The following is a 21,348-nucleotide window of genomic DNA, read 5'->3' as shown; positions in this document are numbered from 1 at the left end:
TCAACCCAAAAGCACAAACAAAGCCCCTGCCAGGATGTTAGTCCTGCTGTGGTTGAGATGTTGCCCATCACACTTGTTCAGGTCTAATCTTCCCCAGAAAAAGTCCCTGTGATCCAGGGATGCAAAACCTTCTCTCCTGCACCAACTCTTAAGCCACACATCTGCGCTATTCTCCTATTCCTGTGCTCGCTAATACATTGCACTGGGTGTAAACCAGATATTATAACCTAAGAGGTCCTGCTTTTTAGTCTACAGCCAAACTGCCTGAATTCTTGATGGAAGACCTCATCCCTCTTTCTACCTATGTCATTGATACTAAAATACCATGACCACTGCCTCATTACCCTCTCCCATCAAGGTGCCCTGCAGTCGTTCAGTGACAACCCGGATCCTGGTACTTGGGAGTCACATTAACGGCTACAGTAGCACCTGTTTTCCCCTGATTATAGACTTCCCTATTACTATTGCTCTTCCTCTCTCCCCACAGTGGCAACATACCCGGGATCCCACATAGAGCAGGAAGAGCAAACTACCACTTTGAGCTCTCCTGCCGTAATTAAATCCTTTAAATTAAAAAAAATCCTACCCTTGCTTAAACAATGCCTTAAAATTTATAATTTAATAATACCCCCAGGACTTACTCATCAATCAGCTGCTCCCGCCAGTCCCACGACACTTTCTGAACCATGATGTCATCTTGGAATGCTACACTGTACTACTGCCAATTTACCCAGATGCCAGTTTACCCTGATGCCAATTTACCCTGCCGCTTCTGTCGAAAACCGAAGTGCTATAATCTAGTAATAGTTAATCAGCCTTCCTCACTACTTGCCAAGTCAGCTTCCTCACACTCCCTCCGTTTATGAAGCTCTGCTGTGCTCCACTCCTGCCAGACTGAGCTCCACTCTCGCTCTTTCAGCTTTACCCTCTCCCTGTTTTCACCCAACTCCAAAGCACTCTCGTTTCACCAAGCTTCAATCACAACCAGCAGCAGTGAGGTCCCCTCCTGTTCCTGTAGGCCCCAAAAATGATGCTTCGGAAACTAGATTAAATCAGTTGTTCAGCTAACCAGTTTCAGTTTAGAGTGAGTTAACTGACTTCTTGTTTCGCAAGTGCAGCTAAATCACACTCAATCAAATAGAACAGCTCTTAGTCACTAGATTGAAGAACTAATTTAGCTTGAAAGTAACCCTGAAGTTCAGTTTAATTTTGACTTATCCTTTCCAAACTTACCACTTGGGACTCCCTGTTTTCACCCAGCCCCAAAGCACTCTTGTTTCACCAGTGGTCGCGCTTGTCAAATATCGGTACCGTATCTTACTGATTTTTTTTTTCAGATGGAATTGCAGCTATGCCAATGTATTTGAAGTTTAAAATGGAGCTTTCATCAGTTGCTTCCAAGAGAAATGGTTTCTTGTACTTTCCTCAGGGCTGAGGGTTAAGCAATATCGTCTGGAGAATAATAACCACTCCACGGGAAGGTGATTCATCTCTGTTGATGTTATTGCTTAAAAACAAAGCTAATTAGATGATAGGTTGTCTAGCTGGTACCTCTAGCCAGCTTGCTTCCAGGACCGCTCATGTGAAAAGAAATTGAGCTCATTGCCTGTGGTGGCCAAAACCATAAGGGACGCTTTGGCAGCAGAAATTGCGAAAGGCTGCATTTGAGGTCTGACCTGGGAAACGTCTCTTGAGATGACGCTGGAGCTGTTTATACACGTACCCGCCAACTCTGAATTCATAATTTCATAATTAACGGTCGGTTCCACAAGGAAGCTCCCCTCTAATTCACACAGAGTGAGAGTTCAGCTGAACGGCAGCGTAAGGACATTTAGTTCACTTTGAACAACTTAATTTGCAGCCGCAGAAGTGAAACCAATCTCCACGGATGTACAGGCATTTTCCCATGTAAAAGTGGGCATTTTCCAGTTCTCGGCAGCAGGATTTTTTCAGCCCCCACCCCCCACAAAAGTGACCCCCATCCCCCACGCTGGTAGATTAACAGCACCTGGTGAGACATGCAAAAGATCATTGACTTCAGTGGGTTCGCAAGATCCCGCCAATAGTCAACTGTCTCCGCCACCAAAAAGTCTGCCGTGGAGGAGGGGGGATGGATCCTGGCCTTAGCTTAGAATCTCAACAGTGCAGAAGGAGGCCATTTGGCCCATCGAGTCTGCATTGACTCTCTGACAGAGCATCTTACTCAGATCCACCACTCCCCTGCCTCCTCCCCATAACCCCAATCATTCACCCTGCTAATTCACCTAACCTACACATCTTGGGACACTAAGGGGCAATTTAGCATGGCCAATCCATCCAATGTGCACATCTTTAGACTGTGGGAAGAAATGGAAGAACCCCAAGGAAACCCACCCAGACACGGTGTAGAACGTGCAAACTCCATAAGGTCACCCAAGGCCAGAATTAAACCCGTGTTGCTGGTGCTGTGAGGCAGTAATGTTAACTACTGTGCCAACAGTGCTAACCACTGTGTCATCATGTCACCCTTACTTTAAAAGCAATTCGTATAAGAAAAATCTCTTTCCAACACAGCTTTCACTGTTAAGTCATTTCCCTCCCTGGTTCACCAGTGTTTTATTATTTGTTTATTATTATTTAATATCACAAGCAGGCTTACATTAACACTGCAATGAAGTTATTGTGAAAGTCCCCAATTCGCCACACTCTGGCACCTGTTTGGGCACACTGAGGGAGAATGGCCAATGAACCTAACCAGCACATCTTTCAGACTGTGGGAGGAAACCAGAGCACCCGGAGAAAACCCATGCAGACACATAGGGGGAATGTGCAAACTCCACACAGACAGTGACCTAAGTCAGCAATCAAACCCAGGTCCCTGGCACTGTGAGACAGCAATGCTAACCACTGTCACTGGGCTGCTCCATTTATTAGTTCCAGGCAGCTTCAAGGCATGTAGCTCAAGTCTGGAATGGTGGTATCAGTGTCAGAGGCATCCAGCTGGGCAGCATATCTCTGTTATGTGCAAGAGCCACGTGTGTGAGCACCGGGACAACCTCTGATTCCTGACAAGGAACAATGGGGAATGCCTCAAAGTTTGCCAGTGCTTCTCTCAGAAGGTCATGCTTATTATTTCCAAATCAAGAAATAAACACAGTTTACGGTATTCATTTGACCTCTGAGTGAACTTACATATTCTAATACATTTGACTATCATTTCAGCCAAAGTGACATTGTCTGTCCCTTCCACTTAGCAAAGTGTAGGGACTCAATGTCTGTCCCTGTATTGCCTTCCACTTAGTAAATAGTAAGGAGTACAGTCCAGGACTCTAGGGCAAAACATCTTCGTTAAAAAAACACACTTAATTCAACAGTCTCTTGAGCCATTTGCTCTGTCTATGTGGGCTGAAGCTTCAGTTTACATGGAATGCCAACCTGACTGCAACGAAGCAGTTTGCACAGAGTGTGGATGGAGAGTATTTGGGGCAAGTTTGTCCTGTAACAAAACTTTCTACTCTGGTGTAGGATGAATGGACACCAAACCTCATACTCTCTCTCATTGCCTTCTGAATGACCTGCTATTCTCTCCCAAACAGAATGCGAAAGCTTTCATTTCATGCAGTCATCGACTCAGTATCTTGCATCTGTGGCTCCTGCAAATCTTCTACCGTATTAAACATATCTAACATTTCATTAGCTGATCCTTGGAGCTAGAGGATAAAGATTCACTACCTAATGTACCAGCAAGCTACAGCTGTTTTCCTAGCTGATGGGCGATCTTAAGTAATATATCTTGATCTCACGTCTTATGTGGCCTTTCTGGAATGTTACGAAGTGGTTTCTTCATGATAACTTTGAAATCTTTATCTGTCTGCATCGTTACCAGCCTTCCATGAGCATTGCAATTTTGAGGCTAAATTCTGCCACTTATGCCATCAGCAATTCTTTATTGTATAAAGACACTACTTGCATTAAAGTTTGCTGTAGGTGTGTGTTTGCTGCTGCAAAATTCTTTTGAAGCAGTGATCCTTTATCTAAGGAATATAGAAATAGGACAATCATTGACCGCCCCCCCCCCCATCAGCCAGTTGCACCTTTGAATCGATGATCTGCACCTTAACTCCAGACACTGCTTTCACACAACCCTTGGTTTGCAAAAAGCCATTATTCTGAGTTTTAAAATTGAGGTCACATCTATTGCTTGTATTGGGAGGGGGAAATTCCACGCTTATACCACCCTTCATGTGGCAAAGTATTTCCGAATCTCCTGAATAGCCAGACTCTGACTTTAAGGCTTTAACTCTCCTTGACCTAGACTCCTGCGCCCAATGTATAAACTTTCCCTCAATCGACCTTACCAATTCGTTTCAGAATTCTGAACATTGCAATTGAATCGCACCTAATCTTCTCAAAGGGCGAGTTCTTGCAGATTGCTGTTCTTCAGTAAGTAGATTCAGTCACTGGGTGATGGATGTGTAGCCAGCATCATTCTGCAACCTCAATTCTCTTAATGGCTCATGCACATCCCTAAGCCACAGGAAACAAAATCACTGGGGTAAATTCTCCAGTCCCTCCAGCCGTGGGAATCATCGTGGACAGGTGTTGGAAAATCTGACAGACCATTTAAAGGCCCATTGACCTCAGGTGGGAATTTCCAGTGTTGGAGCGAGTGTGACTGAAAATCCTACCCACTGAATCAGAAACGTAGGGACAGGAGTAGGCCATTGACACCCTCGAGCCTATTTTAGCATTTTATATAGAACATGACTGACCTATAACCTAACCCCATTTACTAGACCTAATTCCGTAACCCTTAATACAACTGCTGAATGAAGTCTTTCAATCTTACATAAATAACAAACATCTCTGGATAGAATTTCATGTCCTCACTCACCGCAAGTTTGGTGGTGGGAGGCAGTTAATCAGGCAGGAGTTTTTTGGGCAACGGGGGGTGAATTGTCCCTTGGGTGGGAACACTCATGTACAACTTTCCTGCTGCTGATTGAAGCCTTTAAGTAGGGAATCAATGCCCAAAATAAAAGTTGCATCCCCCTGTCACTGGTAATCACCAGTGATGAACAGTGTGGGAAACCCGAAAAGCAAACCCTTGCTTTTGGATTCCTGGGGAGGGGTTAAAGTTTCAGGGGGACGGAGGTGAATTGTCCCTTTATCAGGTACTGAGTGCCTTTGAACGGGAAAGCCATCCCATTCCCCCACCCCAGAGCTCCTTCCTGCCATCACTCATCCATCCCTGGGTCCCTTGGCAATCCTGATCCTCAGGTAAGTGCGTTCCCAGCACCTCCCGAGCAATGGAGTTGCTGGTATTGAGGCAGGCAGAGCTTCACAACCCCAACTCTACCACCGGCCAGGTCCTCAAACCTGGAGAAGGCCAAATATTGTCCAGTTAAGTGCCTGATTGGCGGCAGCCCTTCCTGAAGAGGGGCAACTCGGGGGTCTCACTGGGTCTCAAGCAGGCAGGTCAGACGTCCCATTGCCTACATTAAATTCTGATCCACGTTTGGCAATTCCAAAACTGGACATTGAAGGTTGTATCACCCAAAGGAACAGGCCAAACAGAATATCAAACTTAATAAAAGCAAATTATTGCGGAGGCTGGAATCTGAAACCAAAAGAGAAAATGCTGGAAAGTCTCAGCAGGTCTGGCAGCATCTGTAAGGAGAGAAAAGAACTGATGTTTTGAGTCCAGATCACCCCTTGTGACAAAGGGTCATCTGGACTCAAAACATCAGTTCTTTTCTCTCCTTACAGATGCTGTCAGACCTGCTGAGATTTTCCAGTGTTTTCTCATTTTTGATTTCAGAGCATCAAACTTGATCAGAGCTCTTCTCAGGTAAGATGCAGCTCCAATTTAACTTCTTAGATCAACACAGCTTAAAAGTTAAAGCCATTCTCAACTGGGAGATGTTGGAGAGTGAATTTTTCTAACAGTTTGTTCCAAACTCTGGAGTCATTGAAGAGTCTCTTCTTCCGCTACTTATCATTAATTATTATGTTGAGATCAGCTAGCTCAGTACGGAGTTGGTCCATACCTGCAATTTTCTGAGCTGGATGGTTCAGCTGCCGACTAGAACAATACGTTGAATCACCGGAGCGATGTGCTGCTTCCATCTTTGCTTTCTCCTTTTATGGGGAAGAAATAATATTGGCAGGAAAGCCAATTATCTTGAAGTGTCTCCACATATCAATATTATTAAAGCCCGTAATATGAAATGTTTCACTAATCTGCAGTTCCGGGCATGTTATTCTCAAAAATTCAATCATTTCCACTCAACAGGTCTCTGAAATCGATGTGAAAAGCTTTACAATTCTGCACTTGGAGGTCTGTGAACCCAAACTGGAAAACTGGTAGCTCTGTGTAAAGTAGGTTTACTTAATTGTTGCCGGAGATATTATCAATCTGCAGGCTGTTTGATCCAACTAATCCAGCTTGATTATTATCTTCAAAACGAGCAGCAATTCTAATATTGTGTGCCTACACAAAATAAATCATTGGCCTGCCTTGATCTGATTGCCCTTACAGTGAGGGTAGATAAGAGGCAATCTATACTCAGTGAGATCAGCTTTTGCTCTCTTTGCCTGGTTTTAACTGTTTTTAACATTGGCACCAATAGCCTCAAAATTGGGCCATAAGACATAGGAGCAGAATTAGGCCACTCGGCCTATCAAGTCTGCTCCACCATTCAATTATGGCTGATATTTTTCTCATCCCCATTCTCCCGCCTTTTCCCCATAACCCTTGATCCCCTGACCATGCACTCCCTTCACATTGCTAATGCAGCCTGCTGTATGGATCTATTATCAGGTGCCTAAAGTCCTTGACTGTTTCAGGTGACAGGTGCCTTCAATGTAGAAGTTGAGGCCTTATAACATTAATGTGCAACTGCACCAGGAATGAGGTTTTCGAGATGGTGGGGAGAAGTGAAAGGTTGGATAGAGAAAAACGATTTCTGCTGGTTGAGGTTTTACGGACATGGCTAAAAAATTGGTGTTAGGTTTTTCAGGAATGAAGTTAGGAAACACAAAGGGTGGTCGCGGTTTGGAACTCTCTTATCCGAATGTCAGTTCATGCGAGTATACAGAAGGAGATAGTTAGAGTTAAACAGTTGATAGCAGAGGCCCTGTACAGAGCGATAGTGGTGTGGTTAGACAGTTGGTGCTAGAGGGAGAGAGGACTGCATTGTCTTCTCACTGACCAGGGAGAAACAGGGAGAGAGAGCTGATAATCTCCAGGCTAATGAGATTCCCAATAGTGAGAGATGCAATTGACTGCAGTGATGTGGCTCTGTGGGCACCACATGCCAATGGGGAAGATGTTCTGTAATTGCAAAGGCTATCATTACAGTAATATCCAGTTGATGTGTGACCAAGACCAGAAGATTGTCAATGTTTGCTACCTTGAAAGCAGCCATGACATATTCATCCCATGGCTATCAGCCATAGAATCTTTGGACCACCGTCAAGAACCAGAGGCTGGCTGCCAGGTGGCAAAGGCTAGCCACGAGACAATGGGCTGATTACTCCTTTCTCCCACTCAACCACACATGGGCACCGTGCTTACAGCCACCAGCAATATCAGAGCAAACCATTGGCATCCTGACATAACAATTCCAATGCCAGGACCATTTGGGGGTAGATGTCCAATACTTATCGTAGTGTGTTTCCAGGTTTAAGGTTGTCTTCTGTGTCCTCAAAAACCATCATGAGGGTGCAGTCTTTCCATTAGGCACTTGGAGTTAAATTTTAGTTTATTGATTAGTCACCAGTAGGCTTACATTCACAGTGCAATGAAGTTATTGTGAAAATTCCCTAATTGCCACACTCTGACACCTGTTCAGATTCACTGAGGGAGAATTTAGCATGGCCAATGAACTTATCCTGCACATCTTTGGGGTGTGGGAGGAAACTGGAGCACTCAGAGAAAACCCATGGAGACATGGGGAAAACATGCAAACTCCACACAGACAGTGGCTCAAGCTGGGAATTGAACCTGGGACCCTGGTGCTGTGAAGCAGCAGTGTGAACCACTGTGCCACTGTGCTGTCTCACCTCAAGAGGAAGAATCCAGGATCCCTTCGGTCCAGATGGATTATCTGTAAGTGAGTACTCACGTTCTTGTCTTGACAGACTATCTGTGAGTTGGTTCTCACACTCCAGTGCAGATGGACTATCTGTGTGTGTGGGTTCTCATACTCCCAAAAGTTAAAATGTATTTATTAGTCACAAGTAAGGCTTACATTGACACTGCAATGAAATTACTGTGAAATTCCCTAATCACCATACTTCAGCACCTGTTCAGGTCAATACACCTAACCAGCATGTCTTTCAGACTGTGGGTGGAAATTGGAGCCCCCAGAGGAAATCCACGCGGACGCGGGGAGAACTTGCAAACTCCACACAGACAGTGACCCAAGCCGGGAATCGAACCCGGGTCCTTGGCGCTTTGAGGGAGCAGGGCTAAGCACTGTGCCACTAGTACAGATGCCTTATCTGTGTGTGGATTCTCACACTCCAGTGCAGATGGGTGATCTGCACACAGGTATTCACACTTTCAGTTCTCCTGAGATGCCATCCCCACATCATAGTTGCTCCACAATTCCCCATCCATCAATCCTAATAGCACTTTGGTTGGACCTAAACCACAGGGACTGTAGTGGTTCAAGATGGCCACTCACCACCACTTTCAGCAGGGCAATAAATGCTGTGCCAGCCAGCCTGTGAAAGATTTATTTAAAAATCCCATCAGTGTCCTTTTGATTAAATCCTGAAATAAAATCATCAATAGACATTTCATCACAATTTTATCAAACACACTTACAATAATACATTAAAAAACCATGACTACTCAAGCTAATGTATTCCCTCAGTTCCTGTCCTAGTGCTCCCATACAGTGCTATCCCAGTAGCTGTGGCCTAGCTGATGGAAAGCTGCTGAGCTTCACTGTGGGAGACTCCTTGCAGGATGGCATTGAGCAGTGGTGTGCCAGGAAGGTCCAGCTTTGAACTGCACCACCTCAGCCTAGGCAGCAGCACTCTGGACTCTGAAAGGCTCAGGTGGACTAGCAGCATAGGAAGTACAAATGTCGTCATCCTGAGAGAGAGTACAGCAGGTTTTGAGTCCTGTAGCCACTGGCATTCTCCTGGTACACCACCTTCAGAAATCCTAGCAGTGTATTGGAAGGCAGAGAGTCTGCATGCCCTTTTGGGCATTGGTATCTACAGTCATGATGGTAGCAGTCAGAGCCTGCACTGTTGGAGAGATAGATCACAAGACCTCAGTCTGTGCTTCCTGTGAAGCACTGCGACGCTGGGTGATTTTTGTCAGTGCTGCTGTGGCTGAGACATTGGTGAGCAGACTGGCATCACAGGGGGCATGGAGTTGGCCATCACCTCCATGCTGGAGAGAGTGGACTCCAAGCTCTGTGACATCTATGCAAAGCCTCGTGGTAAGTTACAGCCAGGCTCCTTCATGTTTCTTGACAGTGACAAGACACTCTGTGGCCTCTGTGGCAAAAACCATAGTGTGTCTACTCATTAGCATTTCTCTTTGAGTCGCCTCATTGAAACCTTCACCTGTGCCCTTTGCAGCACAACTCTTCTTTGACCTTGCCCTCCAGTAAGCTGATAGATAAACTACCCTGTTCCTCTGGTCTGTGTCCACTCATATCCAATGACTGACTGTGTTCTGATCCTGACTCTGCTACCTGCTCAGGTACAATGTTGTTTTTGAGGTGGAGGCTGCCAGTGGCTGATCAAATGGCGGTGCTTTTCCTTCAGAATTTTGAGATGGCAGTTGCTGCTTTATCTTCAGACAGACACACAGAAGGAAAAGGTTTGGGTGAGGGAAGAGCAGGAGGGAAACAAGAGGTCCACAGTCACAGCATCGACAGCTTGTGCTTCAGGCCAGGGGGCAGGTAGGATTTAAGAAGCAGCATAAAGCAAGAACGATGCCGAATTCCACCGTCTTGATCACAGTCGGTTCCGTGATGAGGAGCCCACCTCACCCAGAGAGATCAGCGATCCATGCGTAGCTGTTTCACACTGGTTCTCTACTGCTTTCAGCAGTTATGAGCCACCTTGTCCTGCAAGAGTGAGGGAAGAATGACAGTGAGTATGTTGCAATGTCCTTAGTTGATGTGCCTGCCATGCCCAAATAACTGGAATTGCCTTGAATGCTTGCTGGGTCCCTAAGGAAATGTGACAATTCTCATCCATTCCACCTCCGTCACTACACCTCCAACACTGCATCCAACATCTCAAGAGCTCTATGGCCAATTGCTCCATTTTCCATCCTGTACATTCTAAACAAGTCTTCATCGATGGTTACACCTGTCAATAAGCAGGCATTATGAACAGTGAGGCCGGGGTATGGGGGTAGGAGCATGGTCATCACACAACACCATCCCTGTACCTGAAAAAAACTTCATTCACTTTTTCCTTCTAACAATCCAGCCAATTTAGTCAATGAAATCATTCCACCTTCTATAAAAATCAACTGCATGGTTCTGACATCAAGAACCACCAAGGATATAACCAGCTCAGGAAAATCAGCCATTTCACTTTCCACAAATCTATCCAGCAAACATAGAAAAACTCTTATTCTACGTTTAATAGGCCTGTACATTTGGTAAACCTGAACAGTCCGCCCACTAATGAGCGGGTAAATCCTCTGACTTTGTCATCATCTGAGATTGCACAAACAATGTGGTAAGTTTCAATTACTGTCCCACAGATCTATACAATTGGCCTAGGAAATCCTAATTATTCTACTGAAGGAACCATGAGTCATTTGGCATGTTTGAGAACGATAAGTGGGGGAAGAGATTCCTGCTTATTAATCTAATGGCATCACTGCAGACATCCATTTTCTGTGAAACTGTTTAAGCACGTCTTCTAATGAAAATAATACTGGGGGAAGGTGGCAGCAAAGACTCAGTAGACAAAGCTCACCTACTCAATCCAGGTTGTTAGTTGGAAACCCTTGCTTAGTTTTTCACTTCATATCTTTTTGACTGGGAATTGCAACTTGTTTAAATTCCAGCAAAACAACTTTAAAATTATTTGCGTTGTAACATATTTTAGTTGCAAATTCTCTTCCTGGTGGACTTTCAATCTCTGTGAATTGCATCGTGAACTTGCAATTTTCTTTTGCAATGAGGAATTCCAACTCACTCCTCACATCATTCGAAGCAATTTTTTTCCTCTCTGCCACATCTTTTGCCCCTTGTGTTATTTTCCTCCATTTTCTAAATCACAGACTTTGGATGAAAAAGCTGAATGGAACTTTAACCTTTCAGAATTAAAAGCAAAATAGTGGGAATGCTCAAAATCTGGCAGAAGAATGCAGTAACGATGGAGAGAGAAAGCAATAATGGCCTGGATTTTCACTCTTAAGGCGGGTAGCAGGACTCTGGAAAATTCAATCTCAGACTGACCACCTCGGGCAAAAGTGTCCGCAAAGGTGGGATCTTCATTACCAGGGGGAAGGTGTAGGTCAGTAGAGCCAAGAAGACATTTGGAAGCAACCCTGTAGCTGCCCAGTGCGGAGGTGAACAATTTAAAGGGCCTGCCTCAGTGCTGCGGAACTTTGGCCCAGTTAAAATGAAAACACAATGGCCCTCCATCCCTTCACCTTCCAAATGCTTCCCGTGCCCCATCTATCCCACCTCATGCATCCCGCCTACTCCCTATGAGCCCACATGCCCCCATGCTAATCTCTGTCCTTTCCCCAAACCTTCCTCATAGTCACTCATTCCCCTCTGTGCCAAGTTCTGCCCTTCCACCCAACCTCTATGGCCCCCTAATTCTCCTCATGCCAAGCTATGGCACTTCCATGCCCATTGACCCAGTACATACTATCTGGAATCAATTAATCCTATAGTGACAGTAGGATGTGTGAGAAAAAGCTTTGAAAAAAATAAATTCATTCACAACCTTTTTCTATGTTGAAAACAGTCATTTCACTACAAGCTAATAAAAGTGTCTATCATCCAAACCATTTCAAGTATGAAATCCATGAACACTTGAAACCACTTAACTTGTGTAAATTGTGATTGTGAAATTGACAGCATAAATCAGACAACCTGAGCTGTCAATCAAGTGTTTTCTCCTGCTTTTTTAAACAAACTTACTAGTTGTCTGGCCTCTTAGACAAACCTCATTATGTATGTTTGGCTGAGACTCTAGGCCCATAGAACCCCTACAGTGCAGAAGGAGGCCATTCAGCCCATTGAATCTGTACAAATCTCCGAAAGAGAACTTATTTTTTAATAAGTTCCCCTCATGCAAACTAGTGTTCATGACTCATGAGGGTGCTGAACCATGTCTCTTTAAAAGCTTGGGGCTGCATAAAAACTGTGGGAGTAGGACATGCCTATCTCTGCAATTCAGCCAGCCAGGTCAGGAGTGTTGGTTGCAGATTTCTGACGGGAACCAGGACATATCCTTTAAAGGCACTTCCAAAAATCAGGCAACCTGAAAGTGGGCTCGAGAATTGGGATGTGCCCACCATTTTTAAAGGGCTCTTGAATCTTCCTGCCCCAGTGAAAATCCCGGCCTCTTCAGAGGAGAATGATATTGGATTGGGAATATTAATCTTCTCTCTACAGACACTGTAAAACCTGCTGACTTTTTCAGCACTTCTGTGTTTAACCTTTCTTGTAAAGTAGCATGTACTAGACCAGCAATCGAGAACACTATAGGAAAGATCAGAAAGGACTCATATGTAAGTGGCAGCCACATGAAATGATGTGTGAAATCTTTAATGTAAATCTATTGATGTGTCATTAGACAGGGATATTCCTCTGACAAATCCACTTTAATATTCTAATTTCCCACTTTGTAATAATATCAAGACGATTAGCTTGTTAAAGAATGCTACTGTAATGTCTTTCCATGCCGCATGCGCATATTGCAGTGAACATTTCCCCACAGTTTAAGTCAGATTTTTTTTCATTTTACAGGATGTAGGCATTGCAGGCTGGGCCCTGCATTTATTGCCCATCCCTAATTGCCCTCCATTCAGAGGGCATTTGAGAGTCAACCACATTGCTGTGGGTTTGGAGTCAGGTATAAGCCAAACTGGGTATGGATGGCAGATTTCCTTCCCTAAGGACATTAGTGAACCGAATGAGTTTTTACGACAATCGACAATGCTTTCATGATCATTGTTAGACTGAACACATTATTTCCGCCAAGAGGCTGGGTTCAACCTGATGACTAGGCCACATTTGTATCAGGCCTGCAGGTGTAACTTTGTATTTGTGATGCAGTATGAAAGAATTGCACCTTGTATAGAGTACATTTTTGCCTGGAAATGCTCTGAAAATAGCGGGCAATAGCCTGCTACTCCATTGTTGCTGCTGATCTATAATAGAGAAATGTTCATTGGGGCTAGACTGTCAGTGCAACCTCTGGAGTCAGGCGGTAAGCCCATTTAAAAAGAAAATTCTGGGGCTGGGGCTGTCAGTAGGAGGACTGGTTGGACTTTAACCTGGTGTTGTGAGACTTCTTACACTGTCAATAGGAGCAGTTCTTAAGTTAAATTGGATCGGATGTTTTGCTGAGTACATCGCAGTTTGGCTGAAAAGCATCTGAAAGGTGAGTTGTTCAGCCAGTCCAGCCTGGATGCAACTTCAGCCCTGCAGATTGGAGAGCCTCCAAAAAACATGCCTTCCTCCCGTCCACAGGCTGGCCACCCAGGCTTCCCTGAGGCACACAGTTACAAGCTGCAACCCACTGGCTGGATGCAACTGTGGCCTGGTTATTGAGATGAACTGAGAGCTGTAGTGGGCAGTCAGCCAATGCATTCCGGGTACCACTCTTGACAAAACAATCGTTGCAATATATCCATGTTGGAAATGTGCAAATGCTATGGCATGATACGGTTGCAACATTTACAATAAGTTCACTATCCTGACACGACAATGTGGGAAATTGGAATATTAAAGTGGATTTGTCAGAGAGGACTAGCCCTGTCCAGTGGCGCATCAACAAAATCCACATTGAATGTTGTTCATAGTTCCAATTTAAAGTTTTAAAGATAAAAGGATCCTTGTCAGTCTCGTGGCTGCAATTCAGGGTGAGATGCACAAATCTCTTCAGCACCCACAGCTGTTAGGATAGTCTCCTCATAATTACAAGAACAGCTTTCCTGTGCTAGGACCTGTTACCTGTGCTTAGTTCTTTTGTGAGAAATATGTGTTTTTGATAACACAGGTCCTTAAGTGAAGCTTAATTGCTTTTTATAAAGGCACACTTTATCTTATAAGAATTACGCAGGAATTAAAGAAAAATTATTCAAATGCACAGCAGAATTCTACATCATTAATTCGGACGACGGCTGCCCTTTCTGTGCCAAATATTTCTAAACTTTCCCTAATTTGGGTATAACGACTGCTTGACACCAAAAGAATAAGAAAACATCTCAACAGCACATAATTATTGGCTTTAACAGTCAATCTTTGGGGACTGTTAGTGCATAAATGAAGGCAGATGCTTATTATTCATCCGGTACATATTTTAGCAACAAGAGAGAGCAGTTCCTCTTGTTAGAAACCATCACACCTTTCCTGTGTTTGTAGTGGCTGTCAAAAAGAAGAACATCTCTAACAAGAATTGAACCCTTGACCTTGTGCTAAACTGGGATATTCATGTCTGAAAAAAAAAGCATTAATATTCTAACTTCCATACGCTCGCAACTGTAATACGAAGATGACTAAATCCATTATATAAAGTATGCAGTTTTCTCGTTCTGAATATACTTTTAGTATCTGAAAGCGTATAATTCCCTATATATTTTGTGCGATTGCATTCATTTCCCTCAAATGCCATAAGGCAGTGCAGAGATTTGCTTAGTGCTTCTTCCCGAATTATTTACGAACCATGCTTATATAGCTGATTTCAGACAGTTACCTAAATTCCCAGCTTTTCTCTTCTGATCATTCAGTCACATTGCCACAAAAGTCCAGCATTATATTGGGTTTGAAGTAAATGTCATGTATGTGCATGCTTGCTTTAGAAGAAGGAATCTAGATGCACTTGGAGGAAATGAAAAGCTTGCATAAGGCTGGTTTAACTGCTCCAGCCAAGTTGTTGGCTAATAGTTGCCCAAGTCTGCACAAATTGTGAGTTACATCTTATCAACAGAGGGAAATGAAGTTGAATTTGGAGAAGTGTACCTATGAGGCTACTGAGCAGCAAAAGCTTGTTGAATGAGTTCAATATTTGTCAACATTTCTGGCCTTAATTTCTTACGTATTGTTTGGTACATAGAGTTTTGGCAAGGCAACAGTTAATATCGTGTTGAGTTTTCAATGTGAGAGAGTATTACATTTGATATAATTGAAACGTTACTTTAATAAAAATTGGAGTTCAGTATAAAAGAGTCGAGAGGGTGTAGAACATTTGCAAAAGGGGTGTAGAGATAGAGCAGAGAGAAAGTAAGAGACTAGAGATTAATGGAGACTGCAAATAAGAGATTGAGAGAGTGGAACATGACTTTAAATTGAGCTGACCTTTCTCCATTAAAGCAAAGGCTAAGCAGATTCTTGTCGCTGACTAGATTTGGCTGAGAGGGAAGGGGAAAAAAAAACAAAGGGACAATAAACTATAAGCTCCCATAAGTAGTCAGCTACGAAGGGGAAGAGAGGAAAATGAACATGCCTAGTAAGTGACTGCCTCATAGGATGCCAGGCAGTAGAGAGATGATGAAGTGTGCTTGGCTGGTCAGCGAGTTAATGGTTTATGAGGCTGCTTGTAAACTGCGCATGTATTAGCCAGGGAATGCCTTTGTGTGCATTATTAAACAGCATAAATCAGTTTCCACAGGTCCACTGCTGCATAGACTTAATTACTTCAGCTTCTCTGCTCTATTCTTGAATAGCTTTTTCACAGAACAATTCAAATTTACCCTATCTGCATTTCATATGAACAATAAGAGTCAGAAGCACCAACGGTACCGATTTTCTTTCTATTGATTAATCTTAACTGATATATGCTGTTAGAGAGGATTAATGGTGTGGTGCACTTATGGTTTCATTCTGTAGGATCCTCTCACACAGCTCCTGCTGTGGAAATGATGTTGTATGTACGAGAGAATGAAAGGGAAGCTCTGTGTTTATCGCTGGTCCGATCCCACATCAGGAAACCTTTTGGCAGATGGCAAACTGACATGCCAGGGATGTTTCTGAGGAGCTAAAGAGAGGAAATTACATAGTCACGGAAGGCCAAATTTTATTTCAAAAAAATTGAAGCACAACTCAGTAAGTGCAAGAATCACTTTGCAAATCGAGTCCAAGTTAGGATTTCAGAGACTTCCTGCTATTGCTCTTTTGAGTTCCACGATGTGCCTTTGAAAATCAGTCTAACTGGCAGGCAGATGAATATTTAAATGAGACAAAGTGGCTCAAGAATGTACATTTGCATCACACCAGCCACCAGTCTGAAAACAGCCTGCTCTTAGCAAGTTTCAAACCCCTTAGCCTGTCAAAATAAAACCTCTTAATATTTGTCTGTGAGCTTCCCCATTGCTCGGTGAGTTTATTTCATGAGCATTGAGCTGCACTGGATCAGAACATAACAGGTTCAACTCCCAACTTTACCACAGAGAGTAAAAGTGTCTTGCGGTAGGGAGGCATTGCAGCATTGGAGGAAGGAGGCTTGATGATGCAGTGCAATGGCGTACTGCTATTTGAGCTGTGAAGCCTGGTTTGGAATGCAGGCCAGATTGATGCAGTGAAAGTGGCCCTCACTGAAGGTATAAAAGGCCCTGCTGCATAATATGAGTTTGGATCTTCAGAACTACTTTGGGGCATCATAAGGGTGGCTGAAACAAAAACAGAAAATGCTGGAGAAAGTCAGCATGTTTGCTGGGGCGGCATGGTGGGCACTGCTGCCCACCATGCTGGTGGGCACAGTGGGCACTGCTGCCTCACAGTCCGAGGGACCCAGGTTCGTTTCCCATCTTGAGTCACTGTGTGGAGTCTGCACTTTCTCCTCGTGCCTGCTTGGGTTTCTTTCCGGGTGCTCCTGTTTTCTCCCACAGTCCCAAAGAATGCTGGTTCGGTGCACTGACGTGCTAAACAGGTGCCGGAGTGTGGCAACTAGTGGATTTTCACAGTAACTCCATTGCAGTGTTAATGTAAGCCTGCTTGTGACACTAATAAATAAATCTGTGGAGAGAGAATACAGTCAATGTTTCGAGTCTGAACTCTGATGAGGGGTCACCCAGACACAAAATGTTGGCTCTATTCTTTCTCCAGAGATGCTGTCAGACCTGCTGAGATTTTCCAGCATTTTCTGCTATTGTTTCAGATTCCAGTGTCTGCAGTATTTTGCTTTTATAGGAATGGCTGATATGGGAGCTAGAAAATGACCACTGCTGCAATGAAATCTTCTCTCCTGAGATCGAGGCTAGCTGTAATAATCAGATGAGAGTCAAGGGAACTCCAGTTTGCTTCCAGCCAAAATATATCTGGAATTGGCTTTTGCCAACACTGGGGTGCCAAACTTAGTTGTTCAAAACAGGAATTCCTCAAACCAGAAGATTTCTGTCATTAAGACAGAAATTAGTGTGGCAGAAGTGCTGCTTCTTTTGCTGAGTTACATTGAACTCTCTTCTATTGTTGAAAGTTCAACTCCGGGATACTGTAAACTGATGTCACCATTTTTAAAGTAATGTCACAAGAATGTTCCTGTTTATTTGAAAATTAGCAAGAGTTTTTCAGATTTCTCTAATTTGACTTAATAATATCCAGTTTAAAATATATGGTGTGTATTTGGAAAGCTGCGAAGGACATTTTATATTCAGTGAATTCAGAATGCATGGCAATCTATTTGAATGAAAAGAAATGCAAGTGTGCATTTTTTATACATTAATAAGAACAATTCTTAAGCCTTAAAATGGGAAAAAAAAATTTACAAATCCCTTTATAGAATTGTCTGTCAAGAGACACAGATGGCAAAACATTTATTGAATGCTTTTAATCCACACAAATAAATCAGAAATGATCATCAACTTCTGTTACACATTGATTAATCTAGTTAATGTCTATGTATTTAGATATTTTGCAATAATTAATGCTTTAACCTCAACTTAAGAGCATAGAAAACACCATCATTCTGTCCTGTGAGCCAGCTCAGCTATTCAGTATGATCTTAGCAGATTTTTAGACTCAATTGCACCTCCTTGCACTATTTCCTATATCCTTTAATTCCTTTAGAATCCAGAAATCTATCAATCTCTATCTTGAACAGATCCAATGGCTGAACATCCACCATTCTCTGCTCCTCGATCCACCATCCTGAGAGGTCTTTAATCCTCTGAGTGAAGGAATTTCTCATCTCAGACCTAAATGGCTGATCCCTTATTCTGGGTAAGAAGTCTCACAGCACCAGGTTAAAGTCCAACAGGTTTATTTGGAATCATGAGCTTTTGAAGCACTGCTACTTCATCAGATGAGCTTAACCTGCTGTTGGTCAGACTTCTTACTGTGCCCACTCAGTCCAACACTGGCATCTCTACATCATGGCCCTTATTCTGATACAGTGACCCTTTCTAACATTGACTTCCACACTAGGGAAACATCTACCTAGCATCTAAATTATGATCGCATACAATTGAGGACTTTCTGACTAGTTCCTGCTGGCTTCAAGTGAGGTTGGAAAATTAGCTGGCATCCTTGATCTATGTTAAATGATCGAAAATGTATGCAAGAACATAATGGGTGTTAACTTTAAACTAATCTGGCCGATGGGAATCTGACAGGATGGGAGATGGGATGCCAGTTTGACAACCTGTTCAATATTACTCTACATTACCTTTGATGGAGAGTTATAATGGGGTGTGTGTAAAACCCCAATCCTGTTAGTTTCCTGCCAGGAAGGGTAGCTTAAAATGGTTTCCTGGATGTGAAGATTAGATTAGCTTAGCTTCAACTATGATAACTATCCAGGCTGAGAAGGCCACACAATGCTGCCACACAATGATTACTTTCACGTGTGAAGAATGGCCATTTGGGTGATAGGAATTAGAGGACCACTGTCACCGGCAAACCTTAATCCTTTAGGAGAGGAGGGCAAGAAGTTGGGTGATAAAGAAGGAAACCAAATGCTATTGTTGGTGGCCAACAATAAACACGAGAGTGAGCCAAACTAACCACAACTTTAAAAGTACCGAAAGCACTTGGTCAAAATCAGTGGGAGAAATAAACCAGTCCAAGTCAATAGTAGAAGTGAACCAATCAGTCAATGAGAAGTTCGATTTCTGGGAGAGGTTACTTTTTCTACGAAATCCAAAATTTGAAACCAGCCCAAAGAAATTGCCCATGTATTTTTTTCCCCCTCTTGGTATGCTTCTTTTGTGCTACTGGCTAAAGTTGCTCAAACTGCTGCGTTGAAAGATGCAATGGTGAGTCGCCAGAGCTCCTTTACATGTATGAAAAATTATTGTTTTTTTTGCACGATTGACAAAAGTGCCGCACACACACACTGACTTCAATGAGGCAGTTATTCTGCTAGAGGAAATGATCTTTGCAATCTTTTTGGTGCAGATTTTCAATTTATTCTAGAGAGTCATGTGCAGCTGTCAACTGTCAAGAGCTAATTCACACGTGTAATTATTGTTTTTATTTTTCCCTTGTGTGAATTATCACCCTCCTGGGCAGTGAAATTATTGCTCATTCCCATAAGGAAAGAAACAGCAATAACTCCCCCCCGCCCTCTGCCTTTGCCTGACGGACTCCCCGTCTCCTCCCCTTAGCCCCTGCAAAACATACACACACACAGGACCACCTGTGAAAGGGTTTCATTTTTTATTTATTATTATTTTCTTCCAGTTTTTGGGAAATTGGAGCAAAAGCAATAAGTGGAACGCTGCCCGTCAGTGAATGAAAGTCGGATGTGAATTGTGCATCCCTTTTCTTTCGTTTAACAGCCTGCTAGTGGTGACATTCCCGGTGTCAGGGAATCGCTGTGGCAACCCACAGGACAAACTTGGCGAACTGGCACGATTTGTCCAGTGTTCAAAGGTGTCCAACAACCTCTTGAACCTTTTTCTTTTGCCACATACGTACCCAACCCCTGGTGCTGCATCAGCCAATACAGTCACATCAGCAATTTTCAACAATTCTCGAGTGGAATTGATTTAATGCATTGGTTGGAAACGGAATTTTCTACTTTTTTCTTTTTTGTTTAAATTCCCCCCCCCACCCTTTACGTGAGTGGGGCGTTAAGTTGCGGCTATGTGCTGTAAGGCTGCAGCTTGGGAGAGGGGGGGGGGGATGCATGAAGAATGTTGCTTTCTGCCCTAATCCCTTTGAGCAGGGAGCAATCTCTCCTGCTTTAGCACTGAATTATTTAAAGTGTTGTTTTCTGCATGCTTGGAAAACATGATGCATTCCTGTGATAAAAGGTTCTCAAGTGAGGAGGCATGTGGGTAAATGCTGAGGCCGGCCCCGTCCCCCCCTTGTGCTGGCATGACACGGAAAGTGCTGACACAGGTTAAGTGTTCCTGGGAGCTGAGCAGAGGCAGCTGGTCAAACCTGCCTCCTCCAGCCCAGCTGACCAGCCTCTCATCTCAGAGCCTTCAGCACAGTGTCTGCATTCTGATTGGGCATCTTGGCAAGACCGAGACTCACAGCCCCATCATTTGAACAACACTGCAGTAAAAAAAGAACGACTCCAGTACTTCTCAGTTTAACCAGTGCTTTATTTTATTATCACCTCCATTTGTGTGCATTTTGTTACCCTGCGCTCCCTTTCCCCTCCCTCCCCCCAACACATTCCCCCCTTTCCAAAATTTTTATTCCAGCCTCACTTTTTTTATGCTCTTCTTGTTAGTTTGGAAACACAGCTACACAGAACCCGGAATGGCTTAAACTGCTGTAAACTGTCATATGATTTCAGTTTCAACTGAATGTTTTAGTTCTACCAATAAGGGACAGCAACAAAAATTAAAGCGAGAGCCATACGATCGACTCTGACCACACAAGCTCAGCTGTGAGTGGGGAGAAGAAAGGAGACGGTTGCTGCAGATCACAGCTAGTGTAATACTGCTGAGAGAAGAGAGAGACAAAGAGAGGGAGTGAGAGAGAAGAAAAAAAAGAAGAGATACACCCTACCTTCATTCAGAGCCAGGGAACACAAGAACAGTGAAAGAGATTCTGGTGGCTGCTGCAGTATCCCTGCATTTCCCTCCCATTGAAGACACTTTGAATATCCTGGGTTTCGAAATGATGATGTATTTCTGGGTAGGTACACCTTGGAACTGTTTTTCCACATTAAGCAGCTCTCAGCTTTGTTCAAAAGCCACTGTTAGCTCTGGCAAATTGTTACAGATGCTGAAATGACTTG

The 21,348-nt window shown here is 43.6% G+C and overlaps 1 protein-coding gene across 4 annotated transcripts in view; it reads left to right on the top strand.

Annotated features, from left to right (window-relative positions):
* Window positions 1-21,348, top strand: part of rbfox3a (RNA binding fox-1 homolog 3a) — a 1,494,706-nt gene that overhangs the window by 905,917 nt on the left and 567,441 nt on the right. For all 4 annotated transcript variants that reach the window (XM_080208868.1, XM_080208867.1, XM_080208866.1 and 1 more), the window contains exon 4: window positions 20,836-21,245. In XM_080208868.1, coding sequence (XP_080064994.1) covers window positions 21,228-21,245 — 18 coding nt within the window. In that variant the 5' untranslated portion in view covers window positions 20,836-21,227. The remainder of the gene's footprint in view (window positions 1-20,835; window positions 21,246-21,348) is intronic.

The sequence above is a fragment of the Carcharhinus amblyrhynchos genome, chromosome 21 (assembly GCF_965287045.1).
Source record: "Carcharhinus amblyrhynchos chromosome 21, sCarAmb.v2.hapA, whole genome shotgun sequence".
Lineage (NCBI taxonomy): Eukaryota > Metazoa > Chordata > Chondrichthyes > Carcharhiniformes > Carcharhinidae > Carcharhinus > Carcharhinus amblyrhynchos.
The sequence above is the reverse complement of the archived record's forward strand: the minus strand, read 5'-3'. Positions and strand labels throughout refer to the sequence as shown.